Source organism: Sitophilus oryzae, unplaced genomic scaffold (genome assembly GCF_002938485.1).
Source record: "Sitophilus oryzae breed Bouriz unplaced genomic scaffold, Soryzae_2.0 scaffold_381_pilon_pilon, whole genome shotgun sequence".
NCBI classification, from domain to species: Eukaryota; Metazoa; Arthropoda; class Insecta; order Coleoptera; family Curculionidae; genus Sitophilus; species Sitophilus oryzae.
In genome coordinates this window covers 2889297-2910073 of record NW_022146953.1, presented here as the reverse complement: position 1 = coordinate 2910073, position 20777 = coordinate 2889297, and the positions used below count along the sequence as shown (strand labels likewise).

The 20777-nt window shown below is 34.9% G+C and overlaps 1 protein-coding gene across 3 annotated transcripts in view; it reads right to left on the bottom strand.

Annotated features, from left to right (window-relative positions):
* Window positions 1–295: 295 nt before the first annotated feature.
* The window catches only part of LOC115885312 (homeobox protein homothorax), a 394897-nt gene continuing 374415 nt past the window's right edge, over window positions 296–20777 (bottom strand). For 2 of the 3 annotated variants that reach the window (XM_030904184.1, XM_030904186.1), the window contains 3 exons: window positions 9565–9623; window positions 4097–4258; window positions 296–1006 (listed from right to left, as the gene is read on the bottom strand). In XM_030904184.1, the coding sequence (XP_030760044.1) occupies window positions 4098–4258; window positions 9565–9623 (220 nt within the window). In that variant the 3' untranslated portion in view covers window positions 296–1006; window position 4097. The remainder of the gene's footprint in view (window positions 1007–4096; window positions 4259–9564; window positions 9624–20777) is intronic. The other variant, XM_030904187.1, reaches the window with a different exon arrangement.

Here is a 20777-nt window from a genome sequence, read left to right as displayed (position 1 = left end):
ATATCTGCGTTTTCGAAGATGATGCATTTTGATTCGTGCTGTTTTGTGTCTTTTGACGTCAAGTGGAGGAAAAATCGAAGGAAACTTAACTGTAGACCCAGAGCATAGTTTATAGTTAATAGTCGCTGCCCAGGCAGAAAGTCTTATACACCAATGAAGTTGCCATCGATAAAGTTTGTATACCATTTCGTCGTAGATAAGTGCATCTCGTATATGGTAGAAGGATCAAACAAAACACTGAGTGGAAAAACTGGAGTAGCTGTAAAATATCGACATCACACGATAGGTAAATAATGGATTGTAGTACTGCAGCAAAATAATGTCAAAAGGTACTGGTTTAAAAAAATTAAGATTAAAGTTAATTAATCAACCTTTAAGTTGTTTAATAATGCCCTTTAGCGAGTAATAACCAAGTCGTAGTTATGACTCAGTAAGAAATAAAAATATTTATTTTGTTGTTAATTATATTTATTTGAGATCATGTTATATTTTTATCTCTGTAGAGTTTAGGGGATGTAAGGACGAGGTTGTCAAAAAAGTAGGTAACACATTAGGGAACCTAACCTACGATACCACATCACTGTTGTTGCAATTTTAGTAAACAAACCTATTATTTCATTTATATGTATAAGTAATATTCAGGCTCTGTAACACCACTTCGGGGTATTACCCATAGCCCCATTTCACTATTTCTATATACAGCAGTCAATACAATTATTAAGTTTAATACTTTTGTACAAGTCCGGTCCATAGTGGTTTGGTTGTATATGCCGTTATTTACTATTTATTCGTATTTTCCTTTCTTGCGTGGTTGTGTGTATTTGTATTTTGGTTTGTGTGTTGTGTTGAGTGAGAGACATGTGTGTATATTTTTATATTTTTCCATTTGTTAAAATTTATCTAAACACTGGGACACTACATTTACACTTTGTACAAAGTTTAAATCACATTTAAGAGTTGCATATTTCTATGTCCATAGTCGTTGTGACGGTTTGGTGGAGAGGACCTGGAACAAAAAAGGCGTCATGTAGTTTTTTTTATAAAAATCAGTTTATTTCGATTTATTTTTTTCATTAAATAACAAGAACAATGTGTGTTTACAGAGCAGTCTTTATAAATAACAAGTAAATACTAAATAATACAAACAATAAGCTTTAATGCTTGACATTATCATTACAATCTCATATAACTTAAGAAAAACATACGGTGTTACGACATTACGGGGTGGCCCCCATTGAAATTTGAAAAGTTTATTTAAAAATTTATCAGAGTAAATGATAAAGATAAATCCCTTCGACCAATTTGCTTTTTTTTTATTGTGGAACTTTTTTTAATATCCTTTGGACGCTTGTACGATTCACACCGGTCTCATTGGCTAATTTTCTTGTACTCAGCGTACTTGGCAACTTGGCCTAATACGAATACCTCAATAGCTTCATTTACTACAGGATTTTCGCAGCAGAAATTTTGCTACTAACTCACGAACAATTTTGCCATAAAGGTGTTTGTTAGGATGGCGTTCATTGAATATCTGCGCAATCCGATTGCCCCATTCATTATTTTTAAAATAAAGTTCGATTATTTTCAGTTTTTCTGCAAGTGGGTACACCATAATTGTTAAAAAGTTTAACGGTATTGAGAAGAACTTCAACGCACAAGTCACAGAACAGCTATCTAGCAACTACCGCACCTCTGATCGTTCAACCTTGTGGCAAGTGAAAAAATGCAAAAACATCTAGAAATAATAACAAAAAACAGCAAATTGGTCGAAGGAATTTATCCTCATCATTTACTCTGATAAATGTTTAAATAAACTTTTCAAATTTCAATCCTTCATATTATGGTATGTTATTCTATTCAGAGTGTTATTTTCAATCGAATAAAGTAAAAAAAATACCGAGGGTGCCATTTAAAAATCAAAAGTTCTAGTTATTTCCGGTGAAACAGGAAGTGACCGAAAACAATTGAATACGTCAATCAATCCTAATTTATACTAACATACCAAATCTCGTTTTTTAACTAAAAAAATAAAAAAGTGATAGGGGTGAGCCACTTTTCAGACGCACCCGGTAGATATAATTTAAAAATCTTTATTTATTTTTCCTTTGGAGGCTATAATACCACCGATAATACAACCAGGAACAAATAGTTCCCTATAGGTTTATTTTTATCCTCATAAATAAGACACACCCCCATTGCTACCTGGCACTCATCTCATTAGTGCAAGCATAATCTAACCTTTTTCCTCAGCAATTGAAGTCACAGGTAATAAGGAAAAGATGTTTCGGATATATGTATATTCTTATAGTCTAAGAGAGCTAGCAACGTTTTCAAGAAAGTATTTTAAGAAAGGTGGCTCTTTGATATATCGTTTACTATTCTTTCTGGAACAGCATGCGGGCTGTTCTTTTCAGAAGGAATTTATCCTCATCATTTACTCTGATAAATGTTTAGATAAACTTTTCAAATTTCAATCCTTCATATTTTCTCAATGACTCGACCGATTTTCTAAAACGAAGTGGGAAAGTATAGATAATAGAAAGCCCTTTTCATTGCGGTACCACTTGACCCCCCGTCCCATTTGAAAAAAATTGGGGGATGACACCCCCGCTCAGAGGGTTGAAGATTTTGCAATCATTTTTGGGGCAAAAGTTGTCCCCCTCACAACCAAAATTGACGTGTTTTTGAATTTTCTGAAAAAAAAATTACCCTGGCCGTTATGCCTTGCGGAACGTTTTCGATGGGCCACCCTGTATAATACTTTACAATAATTTAAAATTACAAACGTTAATTATTTAGTTATTCTATGATATCATTTAATATCATAATAGAATACAATTTAAAAAAAAATACAAATTATGATTTATTTTTGTATTAAATATAATTCATTTTCTTACAGTATCATAGCTTGAAAGCAATATATTGAATATTTGTTTTAAAAATATACCTATTGACTAGTTAATGTTGCAAACGAAATTAAAGTATTAACAAGAACATTGACACAATAATATCAAAAAACTAAAGTTTTGTATAGATTTTGTATAAAAAGGAACGTTTCTTAAAATTCTATTTACTAGTGTAATTGACCATCTTTGCTATTTAAGTTATGACAAATGATATTGATAAGAGATCATTAAAATACTAATAATTTCCACAAACAAAAGGAGAATCTTCTTACTATTTACATTATGACAGATGATAGTGACTATAAAATATCAGCAGAATAAAAGTTTGTAAATGTGCATTTTTTTGTTATTTAAGTTATGACAGATGACATTAACAAGACACTAATAAAAGACTAATGGTTTGTTCAAATAAAATAAGAAGCGTTCATTAATTCAATCCTAAGTAGTGCGTTTGAGCTAAATCTTGTTGCTATTCATGTTATAACTGATGCTACTGGCAACAGACTATCAACAGACTAAACTTTTGCATAAATAAAATAAAAAGCATCTGTTAAAATTCCTTTAACTAGTGTAATTGAGCATTTTTTTATTCAAGTTATGACAGATGACATTGACATAAGACTATTAAACGACTAAAGGTTTGTACAAATAAAACAGGAAGCGTGCATTGAATCTTTCCTAACTAGTGAGCTTGAGTTTTTTTTATATTCAAGTTATGACAGATGACATTGACATGTGACTATTAAAAGACTAAAGGTTTGTACAAATAAAACAGGAAACGTGCGTTAAATCGATCCTAACTAGTGCAATTATGCAATTTTTTTGCTATTCAAGTTATGACAGATGACATTGACATAAGACTATTAAAAGACTAAAGGCTTGTACAAACCAAATAGGAAGCGTGCGTTAAATCGTTCCTAACTAGTGCAATTATGCAATTTTTTTGCAATTCAAGTTATGAGAGATAACATTGACATAAGACTATTAAAAGACTAATGGTTTGCACAAACAAAATAGGAAGTGTGCATCAGATTACTCATAACTAGTGCAATTGTGCACTTTTTTGCTATCTAAGCTATGACAGATGACATTGACATGAGACTACTAAAAGACTAATGATCCGTACAAACAAAATAGGAAGCGTGCATCGGATTACTCCTAACTAGTGCGCCTGAGCTGAATCTTCTTACCTCACAGATGGTGGCCGTAGTATTCGGCGGGATAGTGCGCGTACTGGTTGTGGAAGGCGGGATCGCCCGGCGGCCGGTGCATCATCTGTTGCTCGCCCATCATGTAACCCATCGCTCCGTCGGGACTGTACGCTCCGCTGGGACCTGCGTGAGGAGAGAACACTATTAGTGGTGTTAGACGCTGTCCTTGGACACTAACCGTGACAAGTGTGTTAATAGTTTTGGTTTCAAATTTCAGCATAACGAATTGTTAATAAACTTTTTGTTAATTTCAATGAATTCCTTTTAATTTTTTTTATATAATTTGCAACGTTTAAAATTGTTTAAAAAATTATTTGTGACGTCTGAAAAAAACTTTAGTGTCGACATTGACACTAAAGTCTATAAACCTGGCTAAATGAAATTTTGGCAAAAATGTTTAAATTTGTTGTATAATTTAAGATACCGAGCAGCCCTTCATTTTACTGAGGAAATTACTGTAACAGATTTTTTATTTAGATTAAAGGTGCAAAAATTAGTTTAAACCGAATTTTATTATCGTTATGTTGGTCACATGGCGCCGTGTTCAGCAACGTTATTGTTTATTATTTGACAATTATCCTAATGTCAGTAATTATTCTGTATAATATCGTGTTTTTGTTGAATCTTTGCTTGAATGAATCGTTGCCACTTATGGCGTTGTAAGATATACATCAATAAATAAATAAATAACCCATAAAAACCTTTAAAATAATCTTCATGATGGACTAGTTTTTGTCAATACGTAATAAGTAAAATAAGCTGTAAAACAAATAAATCAAATAATTACTAAAATATTAGTAGTTATTAAATTAAACATAAATGGTAAAAATCTTTAAAAAATGATATAATAAATATATTGTTTGTCAATTTTAAATTAAGATTCATCTCATAAATCCATCACAATCTGGCAGTGCTGTCTCCATCGCTTATCGTTCAAAGTGGATCACGTGTATCGGAAATTGTTTTGCGATACTGTTGACTGTTGATTGCTTAAAAAGTAAAAAGTACTGGTATGAAAATTGAATAGCATGAGAATTTGTTTTTTAAATGTTCTATTTAAATCTGAATCATTTTTACTCAGTTCGACAAAGCCACACATAGGCTCATCTAAATACACAAAACCGGTCAGGAGGTATACATACGAGTATCTTTAAAGCGGGAGATTTTCCGAAAAACTCGTAACAGTATACGTACACGACTATCCACTTACTCTTCGTATCGCGTACACCGTACTCCTCTCGCTCGTATCGCTCGTCGAAAGAATGGAATAAGTCGGGGAGAGCCGAAGAAACAAGAACAAGAGAATAAAAAGACGAGTCCGAGCCCTAATGGGAATCTCGATTCATTACGAGCTGGGCCGATAAGATGCGAACGCCGCCGGCACGGGCGAGATTCATGGGTTGCATTAGCCGAATCGCCGGCAAGAAATTACCTTTGCTGGTCGCGGAGATAGAGGCAGATATAGCGGGACGCTGGCTGGTCGGGTCTATTTCCGAAGGGTAAATTCATAAGTTCGATTCCGTGTAGTGCCGATAAAAAATCGGGTCCGTTATTGTTTTGCCGTGGAGACGGAGCTTTACCCTCAGAAAGGGTTTTCTTTGTTTCTCTTAATTGAAACTCGTGATAAGGCTTGTATTTCTTAATGTGTTTAAGTAGAAATTAAATGGACGAGTCCATTTCAACTGTGATTTTTACGTCGTGTACAGGGTGTTTCCAAACTGGAGGGTGGTCAATTTCTTGCCTAGTGACACACTTACTTGGCTTTCTTCGCGAAAATATTTAGTCGATATTCATTCTCATCAATGTTTTGCATAGAAAATATCGTATGACTGAAAAACGTCATCACTCAGAATATTTTATGCAAAAAAAAATAAAAAATATAAATGCAATATGGCATTTTATTAGCATCAAATTGCGCAACTTTGCCTCCATTTAACCGATCCTGTATCTCTTACGGTTTTCGAAATCCCAATGATGAGCGTCGAATTCGAGCCACCCTGTACACAGTTTCATAAAAATATCTAGAGTGTAAAAATTACCATGTGAACTATCGGACACTTCAGTAAAAAACACCCTGTATTCATTCTCCGTTTATTATTGCCATACCCGGACTTTGGGTACTCCCTTCTACCCGTTTTTTTTCATTCTTTTACCAGTTCCCGATACGATACGACCACCGTAAGTGCAAAATCGTGTACCTCCCTCACTCTCCAACCCTCCTCCTCACATTCCTCCAGCTTTTCTATCGATTTCATCGGAAGTACAGTCAGGACCTCCGTCCTCCGAGCTGCTCCTGCTGCCGAAGACAGCGCCGAAGAGGAATGGCGGCAGCCGTTGACCCTTGCGGACCAATCCATCACGCCGGAGGCACACAATCGGCCGAAGCAGGGGCGTAGGGGTCGAACGCATAGGCGGAGGGTGCGAGGGGGACGAAGGGGGACCGGCTACGCGGCGAAAATCCGACGGAATTTCGTGGCTGGGGATAAAGGAAAACGAGGAAGATGGAAGAATGGGGAACAGTGGGGATGTGAGAGAGATGAGGAGAGGCTAATTCGGGAAATCGTACGTATTTCGTTAATACTCTTATTGGGGAATTGATAAAAAAAGAGTGATGACGGTGTGAGAGTGGAGATTGACTTGGAAATGAAGGAAGTAGGGTGGGGGCTTTTTGTTGTGCGCCATGGAAGTGCATCTAAAGGGTGTTCCTTAATGACATGCAGGCCATAACTCAAGAACCACTTTAGATATTGAAACTTTTTTTTATTTTCAAGATCGGATATTTTACAATATGTTTACATAAGAAAAATTCGATAAGGTTGTTTTTTCCATTCAAAAATTGTAAACAATCCATCCATTTACTTTTAGAGCATAGCAATTTTCAGCAATCGTGTAATTTTTTTAATGATAAAGATTTTCACATACTGTCTACAAAAAAAATACAGCAGAAATATTAGCAAAGTTCTTGAAAAAATTACAATCTATTATTTCTAAAAGATTTCGAAATATTGATTTTTGAATTCAGAGTTCTAATAGCGCGACCACTATCGAATACCCACTCAATTCCACTTATTTTTACCAAAAATGCAAGTGTTTCTAGCTTGCACTTTTCAAAAAATTCAAGCAATAGGGAAAATTACAACAACTCGTTAATAAATAAACAAATTAAGTATCACGAGACGTAATTAAATCGTGAAGCTGAATGCATGACGTACACCTTTCCCTAGAACTTTAAGTACTGACAGAGGTATTGATTGGGTCGACCGGTCAACTGCGACAAATCTGCTATATCCCCTTCCACGTCTCTTAGCGGTGTGCACAGTTTCTCGGTTTATTTCATACGTTTGGCAACGTGTTTACTGTCTTCTCTTTGTTTAGTACATTATAAACGCCATTGTACTCTTCTTACATACGGAAATCTCGACCCAAGACTAACCTTTGCCAGCCCTTAGTATACGAACAAAACATAGACACTTTGATCTTTACCGACTCGAGACGGGACATTGAAAAGTCTCCGAATTTTGAAACAAAACAAAAATGAGACAAAAATGTCGCAGAAATGTTTTGGATTTGTCGCAATTTTGACGTAAAATATAAATGTTTCTGTCTTGTCATTGTTTTGTCTGCTTGGTCTGGACCCGGCATAACATTTTAAATTTGATCAAAAGTGTGTGAAAAAAAAAAAACCGCGTGACCTCAGATTTAATACCTTAATCGATCCCCGATGCCACAGATCATACAAACTTCTCGATCTCTTCGTAATACCTTTATCAATAATTACCGATCTAACCTCAACTCTCTTTCCACTAAATCCCCTGATTCCTTCGTCATTTATCTCCCGAAATCTCCGCGTATTCGACGCCTCCTTCCAAACAAAGAATCGCAGCGACCACAGATTATATTGTTCCTCTCGCGTACCTGCCTGTCACTTCTTCTTAACCTTATTCTTTATGTTCTGTTCGATATCGAGATATATCTCGTGCTCTCTTATCGATCTAGAGGCTTATGTAAGTATAGAGCTGGTGTTTGATTTGTTTCTTTGCGCGGTGATAGTAGCGACAGCGGTTGGTGTATGGCTGAGTCAGGTTGAACGTTGATCTTTTTTAAAGTAAAATGAGAGTGGGGTACACTGAGAGAAAGAACTAAGGAAATACGATGGCTATGTTAAACGATTGTACTACTTTATCATTAAGATGGTTTTTTTCTCAATAGTTTGTTTTTTAGTTCATCTCAAAAGCTTCATTTTTATTGGAGATATTTACTGACATAACTCGCTGACGAGCATCAGAAGATATTACGCAGGGCGTTTTCTTTCATGAACTTTTCTGTGACTGAATGTTATCTGTTATCTGTTATATATATAATCTGCTATAAGGACGGTATCGTCCTTATAGCAGATTGTATATTATTATATCGTCCTATTGGACTTTCTAAATACTCGTAAAAATGACTAGAAAGTGTTTGGTGTGTGGAAGTTCTAATATAAAGGTCCCCGAATTATCTTTTCATAGGCAAGTATTCTGTTGTTATTTTATTTATATTAAACCACAGGTATACTTTCTGGTTTGATTTCCTAAGAATATTGATATTCGTACGGAGTGGCTAAATGTATTTTTTATATAATTTATTTTTTTTAAAGTAAACATTCAATTTATTGTTCAAATATATGCATTTTATAAATTAAATTTTTAAAATTAATGTTCAAATTTGGCGCGTGGACGATGGGTCCTCGACAAGGATAGATAGAGTAGAAACACCGCGTGTGCAACGAAAAAAGAAGATAAATGGAAGTCGTTGATATGTTTGCGACAGTTTCCGTAGTGATTTACTTATCCACGTAAGTATATATGATCTAGGGTTTATAAATAAATACTGTTTCTTTCGCAGTAGGTAGATACTTATAATAATATGGAGAAGTCGATTACTTCATGAGTCAAGCATTGTCTGGCCATGGGTGTTTTAGAAAATATTTATACGATCGTCGAAGGGTTGATAGTGCATCATGCATCTACTGTGGTCAAGATGATGATGTTGAACATACACTATCAATACACTACAATAAAAGCTAGTATATCGGATAGTCCGAAATATACTAAGTTGTAAAGAGATGGAAGAGACACAACGAGCATCATAAATCTATAGACACCCTTTGCACTGAAGCATGATTTTTTCCCTCCTCATCGAAAAAAAAAAGATACTTATAACAAAGATTTTTTTTTCGTGTGTATACAAACACCAGAAATATCTTTTTATCGAATTGTTCGAGCTCATGGTTCCGTCACGGTTCGGTGAGGAAGATAGCAACGCGATAATGGCCACAGATAAGTGTTGTAAGGCATTCCGTAGATAGAGGAACGCTTCGTGATTCGATGGAATTGCTGAGAAAGCCTCTCGAGCGAACGCTATAAACGACTCGGTGGTTAATAATAAAAATTAGTTGAACGACTTACCTGCTCGATTTGATTGGTCTATCATAGGTTGTACTATTCTTCTCCTCGCATTGATGAACCTGTAACAAATAAAAATATGATTAATATAATACGAATTCCAAAGAAACATTGATAAAATTAAAAAAAATACATGGTAATAATATAAAAATGACATTTTTGAAAGTTTATTCTGATATGTGGCTACAAAAACAAATTGATTCAAATATTACTGGTTATCTGCCAATTACAGATGCCTCTCTGTAATAAACTATTTTAATAGATCCACCTAAGAATAGCAAAGACGATAAAATGGTATTTTATCGTAGTGTATAAAACAATATTTTTTTCCATGGCGAGTTCCGTTTTAAAAAATATTCAGGAATTATTATTTCAAGGAATTTATTACGAGTAGAAAAAATATTGTGCTGGGTTGGCGTTGGTTTCTATGTAATTTGACAAATAAATAAAGCTGTCTCTTTAGTTGTCAGTTTTGAGTCAATATTTTTTAATTCTCTTTCGTGTCGTTTGCTGATTGAATTTTAAAAGTTTACCATAGGCAACTAATAATACACACTATCATGACAAGGACTACAATGACGTCACAACTGTCAGCTGAAGCGCGGGAAGAGGCGAACGTACGTTTTATAAGGATGAGCAATCCTATTAGGTTAACTGTTCTTGGAAGAGACGCATGTTTAGCTTTTTTATGTTTACCTACTGGTAGCTTATATTTGGAAATATTTTTTTTTTTATTTTAGCATGTTTTGAGTATAAATACTTTTAAGAAAATAAGAAAGACTACCAACCGCATAACGTTTACATATCTTTCGGGTAAATTATTGATAATATTTGGGCCAGGTTTCAAAAAAATGGTTTTGTACCCTTGAACCCTAGAGTTGGCAACCCTCTACAACTTTACTCTATATAAATAATCTAGACCATACTATTAAAACCAGTCAAATTAATTGATGATAACGGTCAAGAATGACTCGAAACGTAAATATATACGCAGGAATATCGGCGTTATGCAAGGAAATCTTCAGCATACCATTGCGAGGCTGAAAAATAATCGAAATACCGCCAGAAAGCTCGCATTGAACCGAGAGATACCCAAGAGTGGAATGCGTCGAAGCATTCGTTGGATGACAAGTACAAAACGCAGTAACAAGAGGAATTTCCTGAGAGGCAGAATGGAATGGTCTTGCCGCAGGAATTGGAGAAAGAACGGTACAAATGTTAGGTCATTTCTTGATTTTTTTTGAAAAGGGATTAACATTAATTTTAACAGGATTATTACAAGGGGTTTAGATAAGATTGCAATTAACTGCAGACTAAAAATGCCATAATTAAATCTAACCTGTTGCTCTCAGGAATCTGTTAAATTTGACATAATATACCGGCTGTCTCTCAAAAGTGGCTCACCCCTATAACTTTTTTTATTTTGTCAGATAAAAACGAGATTTGGTATGTTGGTATATGACATAAATTAGAATTGAATGATAAATTGAAATAGACTTGATCATCTAATGTTTTTAGTGTCTTGTTCTGGCCAAAGTAAAGATGCCCAAATCGTATTTTTAGTCATATATCTCAATTTTATTTAATCGGAACAAGGGTGGCTCAGTAGCATATTTGAAAAAAGCTTTTTTTACAAATAGTTTGGTACCACACACTTGGTATTTCGAGTCAAATTGTCTTTATAAAGCGAATGTTACAATTTCAAATATGCAAAAGTGTCAAAAGTTGACATGTGATATGTCTTATAATATTCTATTCAATAAAATAAAAAATACGGAGGGTGTCACTTAAAAGTTGTAGTCATTTCCGGTGAAACAGGAAGTGACCGAAAACAATTGAAGACGTCAATCAATCCTAATTTATGTCATATACTAACATAACAAATCTCTTTTTTTTATCTGAAAAAATGAAAAAGTTATAGGGGTGAGGCACTTTTGAGACGCACCCGGTATACAGGATAAGTCCTAAATAAGCGCAAATATTTTCAGAGCTGGTAGATTTCGATAAAAGAAACATATTTTCTTTTTACCGGTTTTCAAGTAAGTCCAAAATAATCGAGTTATTTTATTCCCCCCCAAAAAAATGATTTTTGCTTAAATTTTGAGAACCATTTGATCTTTTCTGGGTTTTCTTTCTTGTAAATTTAATTTACTATCTATGTTGCCATATCAAGAAATTGTGTATTTTAACTAAACACTAAAAAAAATTCCAAAAAATACCAAAAAATCTCATAATCGTGTTTCTGGGGTCGAAATATACCACCTCTAAAAATATTTGCACTTATTTAAGACCCACCCTGTATATATAAAGTGATAAATGGCTTAAAAAATACGTTTATTGGGTGAATTTTGAAAACTTTTACTTGAAAAAGTCCTTTCTTTTATAAATTTACTTATACCAGCAGGCAAATCAAAACTCGAACGAATAACTAATGAACGCATAACAGAGATTATGGAAGTTAAACATACAATAGTGGACGAGATAAAGAACAGACAACTCATATGGCAAGGGCATGTCCAAAGAATGGTAGAAATATGAATACCAATAAGCAAATTATAAAGTGGAAACTGCAGGAAGAAGAAAGCTGGGTAGACCGAGAAGAAGTTGGCAGGAAGGGATTGAGACTTTTATGAAGGAAAGAGCTCTCGGAGACGGTGCATGGAGAGATGGCATCGGAAGACGTAGAACGTTTTAAACCGATTAATATATACCGGGTGTTGTGCATCGTCGGACGGGACATAGGAAATCCCATGTAAATTTAAATGGGGTCAATTATTGGCTTCCCTAATTATTTTAGAAAATAATTCTATTTAGGTTTATTGAAGAGCACTAAAAACATTCAAAAGAATAACTTTAGATATTTTTGATTAGCTCGTTTACGAGTTATATAGGATATTGCGTCCTTGTTTCGACAAACCTGTGTTGGATTTCTTTGTTCCAATACCGATAATTTTGAACATTGGGTTCATTATTTAAGGTAAACGTGCAATCGTCAGTGAAACATATGTTTTTGAAAAATTCCCTATCCGTGTTTGCTCTTTCCATCATTCAAAACAAAACCTGCCTGCCGCCGTATTTCGTCCCCATCTCGTACCTCTTAGTGCTTTTCATATTTGAAGGAATAGTATTTATGTCGTGTCAAAATTCGAAACGCTGTAGTGCGATCTATTCCTATTTCATCCTCAAGTTTCCTTGTGCTGATCTTTCCATCGTTCTCTTCCACGCACAATAAAACTTCCAAGTCGGTATCAGTTCTTGCATCTTCTTTTTGTTCCTGCCTTGCTTCACATCTGCAGTTATTTATTAGGGTACCTTTGGTCTCAAATCTCTGGATATTGCTTGCTATTGTAGATTTTCCAGGTATCGGTCTATTCGGGTACAGAGCAGCAAACATGTCCGACACCTTTTGATAACTATTTCCTTGATAATACCATTTAATCATCAATACTTTTTCTTCGGTAGTGTAATTCATGGCTAATATTTTCGATGTAGGTTTGAGTTTTTAATAATAATAATAAAGCACTAAATAGATAAATTTCTGAAATGACAACTTCATTTGACAGTTATCTTTTACCTTGACTGGTGCTCATAAGTAAATACAGGGCCATAAGAAAGGAGAAATATTTAAAAAGAAATCGGCGATAACTCGTAAACGAGCTAATAAAAAATATCTATTGACCCCGTTAAAATTTACATGGGATTTCCTATGTTCCGCTCAACGATGCAACACCCGGTATACTTACATCAATTCCCAGTTATTTAGATACTTTTTTTTCGTTTTTTTTTATTCAGTAGCGGTTGCGGTAAAGTGCGGTTCTTTGTAGTAGGTACATTGATAGAGAAGTATATGGAGGGTTCAGTCTCCAATTTGCTAGGCTTAGAATAAAAATATAACCTAAGGATCAGAAGAGGAACATAATAGATTTGAATGGGTTGCAGCGGAACAGGCTGATAAATATGAGGCTTTAGGAATCACTTCTAAACACACTGGAAACGAATTAAAAATAAAGCGATAACATAGAAAGAGAGAGCTCCAATCGACAGATAAAAAAGAGCGAGACGGCGCGAAAGGGAATACAAATGAACGCGGTACAGGCGAGAGCGCTGGCAAGCTGTCAGCGGGCGTCAAAATAACGCGGCGTCTAATGCGTCGCGACGCCGGAAACGATTGGGTCCGCTGTCGGCCCATTGGTCGCGCGCTTCCGCCATTTGACGCCCGTTTTCGACGCCGAGCGCGAAATAAAACAAAGAGCGCGCAAAAACGGCAGATGTATCGGTTTCCAATAGCGATGAGCCCGGATTGGGAAAATGTAACAGTTTTTTTTCGATAGAGCATAATTCGTTTGCCATGGAATGTCGCAGGGAAATATCACAAGGCATTATATTCTATACTTGATACTTGTTTCACTTGGAGCAGCCCGGACACCACGGCACTTCATAGAACCATTTCCAGTGACTTAATCAACATAAAAACATGGTGCGATTCTAATTATCTGTGTCTCAACGTCTCTAAAACTAAAGTCTTATCATATAAAAGTACGTTGCTACCTTTTCAACTTGATAATACCACCATTGACGTCGTTGATTCTGTGAAATTTTTAGGCCTTGTTGTGGACAACTATTTAAAATGGGATTTGCACATCGATGCTTTAGCTAAAAAATTAAGTTCTGCCTGTTTCGCACTTAGATCAGTTGCTAATGTGCTTAATTTGTCAACATCTAGGACAGTCTATTATGCCCTTTTTGAGTCGCATCTCCGATACGCACTTCCATTCTGGGGTGCGTGTTGTGCGACTCAATTTGAGCGTATCTTCAAATTACAAAAGAGAGCTGTGCGATATTCACTGAGGCTAACCAGTCGTGCTCACTGCCGGGACTTGTTTAAAAGATATAAAATATTAACTCTTCCTTCCCTATTCATACTCGAATCCGTCTGCCTAGTTCGCAAGCACGTATCGAGTATTTCTCTAGGGCCAGTTATGGCTATCCAATTAGGAACGCAGAGCATAACATGTATCTGCCAACCCCTCACTCTGAGTTAGTAAAGAGTTCCCAATTGTACAATGCAAAAAAAAATGCACTATCATCTGCCATCTGAAATTAATTCCATTTCATCCTTTCCTGCATTTCGCAGAGCCTTGAGATCATACTTACTGGAGAAAGCCTTTTACGCGGTTAACGATTTTTTTATTAATATCTAGGGTTCTAAATTTAACACACATTCACTAAATTTAAGAAATAATTTTGTTTTCTATCCATTTAAATTTAGTATTGACATACAGTTGTTTATTTACATGTATGTTTATATTTTATTTATATTTAATTAAATAAATTTTTGACAATGTACAATTTCTATAATTGTATAAAGTATTGTTTTAGTTTTGTATGTTTGCTGTTAGTTTTATATGTTTTTTTATTGTTAAGTGAAGTTTTGTATGTTTTTTATATTCTTTTTTTTTAAGCTTTGTCAACAAAATTGTTTAATTTTTTTATGACAATAAAGCAATTTCTTTCTTTCTTTCTTTCTTTCTATAGCCATTATCATTATTCTCAGCTTATTCATATTATACAGGGTGGCCCATCGAAAACGTTCCGCAAGGCATAACGGCCTGACTATTTTTTTTTTCAAAAAATCCAAATACACGTCAATTTTGTTTGTGAGGGGGGCAACTTTTGCCCCAAAAATAATTGCAAAATCGTCAACCCTCTAAGCGGGGGTGTCATCCCCCAACTTTTTTTAAATGGGAAGGGGGGTCAAGTGGCGGTCGCAATGAAAAGACCTTTCTATTCTCTATATTTCCCCGCCTCGTTTTTGAAAATCGGTCGAGTCATTGAGAAAATATGAAGGATTGAAATTTGAAAAGTTTATTTAAACATTTATCAGAGTAAATGATAAGGATAAATTCCTTCGACCAATTTCAGGTTTTTTCTTATTATTTCTAGACGTTTACTCATTTTTTCACTTGCCACAAGGTTGAACGATCAGGTGCGGTCGTTGCTAGATAGCTGTTCTGTGATTTGTGAGTTGAAGTTCTTCTCAATATCGTTAAGCTGACATACAATAGAATTTTCAAAATTACCAGCTCACACATTCAATTTCTGAGGGTTTTGTGTGTGCACCTCGTGAAAAACCTTGGGGCTGTCCTTAGCCCAGTACCGACAGTTGTGCCGATTACACAGTTACTACAGGAACTTATCTATACTAAGGAATTTATCCTTATCATTTACTCTGATAAATGTTTAAATAAACTTTTCAAATTTCAATCCTTCATATTTTCTCAATGACTTGATCGATTTTCAAAAACGAAGCGGGAAAGTATAAAGAATAGAAAGCCTAGTTTCCTACGATGTTCTCTATGGGTATCTCGGAAACCACTGCAGATAGAGAGTCGGTTAAATGGGGAAATAATTGCAGTTTTGTGGGGTCATAAATATGCGCCTTGCAGATTTCTGAAAAAGTCCATGGCTTACTAGATATTTCGGAAAAAAAAATTGTTTTTTTTAAAAATTGTCCCTTATTCCATTACAATCTATTTTACACAAAATAGATTCAGATAAAACTTGTAGATAATCCACATCCCTAATGAGTTTATGTTATTCGATTTTTTCTAGAGCCTGTCATTTTTGACATATGACACGAACATATGTTTTTTTTAAATAGAAACCATAGTTGGCCATGACTTCATAAAAAGCGTCATATTTTAAGCTTCTCAGAGATATAAGTTATAAAAATACTGAGTTATAGCCAATTAATTATTATCTTTCTTGGCTAATTTCACTTAGTTGGCATGGTGTTTTTATTTTGTTATGATTTATAGCTTTAAAAAAGACAAAATATATTATTAAACAGATCTTTACAATTTACATTACCACAAACTAAAACTTAAAAAAATAATACTACTACATACACTTTAAGTTATTTTAGAGAATGTTCAAAAAATCCGCCATTGTTTTGAGGACATAAATGCATCTTTTTTAAAACTGAATTTCTAGCTATTCTCACAGTGCCTCTCTTAATTCATAAGTTCTTTTGTAAACCTTGTTGTTAACTATACCGCATAAAAAATCTAAAATGGATAGGTCAGGTGATCGAGGAGGCCCATACAATTGGTTCACCTCTTTCTATCTCTGAGTCTACATATTATGATATAAATAATGTCATAATGTAAGTCATGTTGGGAGCACTCTATTAATGTGTGAGTATCTAAATTTAACTTTTCTTGTAGTAACATAAAACTTAAGTAACGTTCACCGGTCAACGTACCCTCAAAACTGTATGGCCAAAAAAAGTTGAACCAATAATCCTACACGCTTTTCGTCATTTGAAAAATTCATATTTACAATTTATGTTTATTTTGATTTACAAGTGTGGATGTGACAGTTTCACATTTCTGAGATCGAGGACGATTGATGGCGTATATTTATGGCCCCACAAAACTGCAATTCTTTCCCCATTTAACCGACCCTCTATCTCCAGTAGTTTCCGAGATACTCATAGAGAACATCGTAGAAAACTCACCTTGTATATTATTATTGTCTTGTCTGTCTCTAGTGAAATATAGACGAACCTATAAAAAAATCGGAGAAGAGCTATTGGAATATGTAGCGGAATTCAATTACCTCGGCAGTTTGATTTCGGAAAAGGCCAATATCGACTCTGAAATTCAGCACAGGATTAGCAGCGCCTCAAGAGCATTCTGGAAATTAAAAGACAGGGTTTTCTACAATCATGACTTGAGTAGAAAAACGAAACTTGCAGTGTACCGAGCAATTATAATCCCAACCATGTTATATGGGAGCGAAACCTGGGTGCTGTACCGCCGACACATGAAGGCATTAAACAAGTTGCGACAGAGACACCTTAGACAACTCTTAAGAATCCGATGGTTCCATCATGTTTCAAACGTATCGGTCCTTGAAAAAGCTAACTGCGAGAGTATTGTAGTTATGGTTACAAAATCCCGCTTAAGATGGGCTGGTTACGTATGCAGAATGGAAGAAAACCGAAATATCTGCTTTACGGTGAGCTTGTAGACGGTAAGAGAAGGTCGGGCCGGGTGATGAACGACTAAAAAGGTACAAGGACATTTTCCACGAAAAAAACAGAACTATAACAGAAAATTTTAGACCCGGACTCACCGTACAGGTTCAGGAACTGAAGCTAGAAGGTTCTTTCCCGATAAAAACCGCCCCAGCGAAATAAATTCGTTTGTTTTCGCGTGCTCGACGCCCTTGTTTATGGGAATTAAGTTGAAAGTTTTGCCGGAGAAACGGTCGTATTTCGATTACGTAGCGGGAGTTTTGCGGCGCTCGCTAGGGCTCAACCATAAACAAAATTACTCGCGGTAAGAATTTGCCGTAGGATCAATTTCGAGACTCGTACACACAGTCTCCCACCTCCCTAACTCCATTTTTGGGAGAGAAAGGGGGAGTAACAACCCCTGGAAATATAACGGTTCTGGATATAATAATGTTATTTCTTTCGCTAGGGGTTTTATGTTCTCTCGTTATTATTGTTTTGGCAGAGGCTTAGGATTGCCCAATCTAGGAAAAGTTAACTGGATGGATAATTGTTCTTCTTCTGCAACCACTGTCTTTTTATCAATAAATCATTTAGAATAATCATTTTTAATTGATATTACATCGGCACGTAAAACGGGCACCTCAAAATTTTGATGTATTTTAAAGTTTAATATATTTTGTTCTACTGTGCCGATTTTGATGATTTTTTAAGTAGTTTGTAGCTAAATTCTTTGACTTTTAAGTACCTCTTTCCAAATTAAAAATAAAAATTTCCATCTGTCAATTATACGGAGGAAAACAAAATGTTGATATTTTGGTGAAAGTTTGAAACATCCTGTGGAATATGTTAACAAAGCAAGAAATTTAGAAATCATTTTGTCATGTAGGTACGTCTTTTTTCGATAGTTTGTTTTTTGATTCATCTCAATAGCTTTATTTTTGTTGGAGATATTCGCTTTTGAATAAGACAGTAACGATTTACAGCAATTTTAGCATTGGTTTTGGGTTCTCATCAACACATTTATAAAATAGTGTTTATTGTCTTTGTAATGTCACTGAAAAGTCATATTATTATTGTTTATTAACGTTTATTTCGGGAATGTTAGTGAGAAATTGTTAGAAAAAATGTTAGTGTCTTCTTCAAAAGTTAGGTAGTGTCTTCTTCAAAAGCGAATATCTTCAAAAAAAAGCTATTGAGATGAATCAAAAAACAAGCTATCGAGAAAAGATACACATGTTCTGATTTCTTTCGAAAATCGACATCTATGAAACTATGAACCCTTCCTGGACACAAACGGTACATTGTGAGACAGGAAATTGTAGAGAGAAACAAGCCTTATAACATAGGATACAACATTTTAATGAACAGTGTTTTCCATAAAATCAATAAAATGAAAAATATACGAAATAATATACATGTACTGATTTCTTTCGAAAATCGACATCTATGAAACTATGAACCCTTCCTGGACACAAACGGTACATTGTAAGACAGGAAATTGTAGAGAGAAACAAGCCCTATAACATAGGATACAACATTTTAATGAACAGTGCTTTCCAGAAAATCAATAAAATGAAAAATATACGAAATAAAATAAATGTACTGATTTTAGATGATAAAACTATTTTTAAATTCCTTGCTAAAAAGGAGCACCACACAAATATTTATGTCGAATTACGTTGAAAGTTTGCGGCAGCCGTATTTCGATTACCACCGGGTCGACGCGCATAAACAAAATTACTAGGAATTTTGTAGGATCAATTTCCCCTATCCATTAGAGACCCGGGGGGCTCCCCCAGGGCTCCGCCGCTTCCCACGGCGACTATTACACTTGCACCGACCTCTGTATTATTCATACGGAAGGCGCTCGCCCGTGTGCGGACGCCAAACACTGGCAGGAAGTACGGAACATCGATTTTTGATGGGTTTTTCTAAATATGAATATGTGTTGGTGCGTGTGCCAGGCTCTCGTCTTTTTCCAATTTGCAAAACGGAAAGAAAAAGCTCCGGATTCCGGCGGATAGGACTGGAATTTCTTTATTTATGGCCCGGAGTTTTTTTTTGGGAGGGCTTGAAGGGTGTTTCGCTTATATTAAAAAAGAGAGAAGGAGAAAAATATTGCTTTCTCACTGCTCACCGTTTTTGCAAGCTTTTATTAACTTCTAGGTTGTCAACTAGCAATTTTACATCTACTTTTACTAAATTGTTTCTTATAAAACTATGCACGCGCCTTGAATTCCTTTGAAAATATAACAACTCACAATCTTTTTGTATGCTAAAATGCCTTATATAAATATACAGGGTGGTCCGAACTATATTCCGAATACTTCGACAGATAAAAATAAATAGAAAAGTTCGATAAATATATGTCCCAAAAATGCTTCGATTCGGAGATACAGGGTGTAAAAGTTTTATTTTTATTTCGATTTTCTTCAAATAATTTCTGAAGTAACGTCACTATTTGGATGAAAATTGGTGTCTGGGAGATTTTTCACATGGGAAATTTGATTTTGAGGTCAATAAGACTCCTACTTGTAGAGGGCGCCACCTACATATTTTTTAACTGGTTTGAAGACTAATAACTTCTCGTCTGTACCTGTATAAAACTACCGAGTAAAAAAATATATATTTAAGACATTTTTTACGTAAAAAAAGTATCTTGGTAAAAATCGTTACGAGTAATGGTTGTCGAGATATTTCGAATCTTAATTATCAAAACCGCTAAAATGCCTTATATAAATATACAGGGTGGTCCGAACTGTATTCCGAAAACTTCGACAGATAAAAATAAATAGAAAAGTTCGATAAATATATGTCCCAAAAATGCTTCGATTCGGAGATACAGGGTGTAAAAGTTTTATTTTTATTTCGATTTTCTTCAAATAATTTCTGAAGTAACGTCACTATTTAGATGAAAATTGGTGTCTGGGAGATTTTTCACATGAGAAATTTGATTTTGAGGTCAATAAGACTCCTACTTGTAGAGGGCGCCACCTACATATTTTTTAACTGGTTTGAAGACTAATAACTTCTCGTCTGTACCTGTATAAAACTACCGAGTAAAAAAATATATATTTAAGACATTTTTTACGTAAAAAAAGTATCTTGGTAAAAATCGTTACGAGTAATGGCTGTCGAGATATTTCGAATCTTAATTATCAAAACCTATGATCAGTGACATAAATTAAACCTG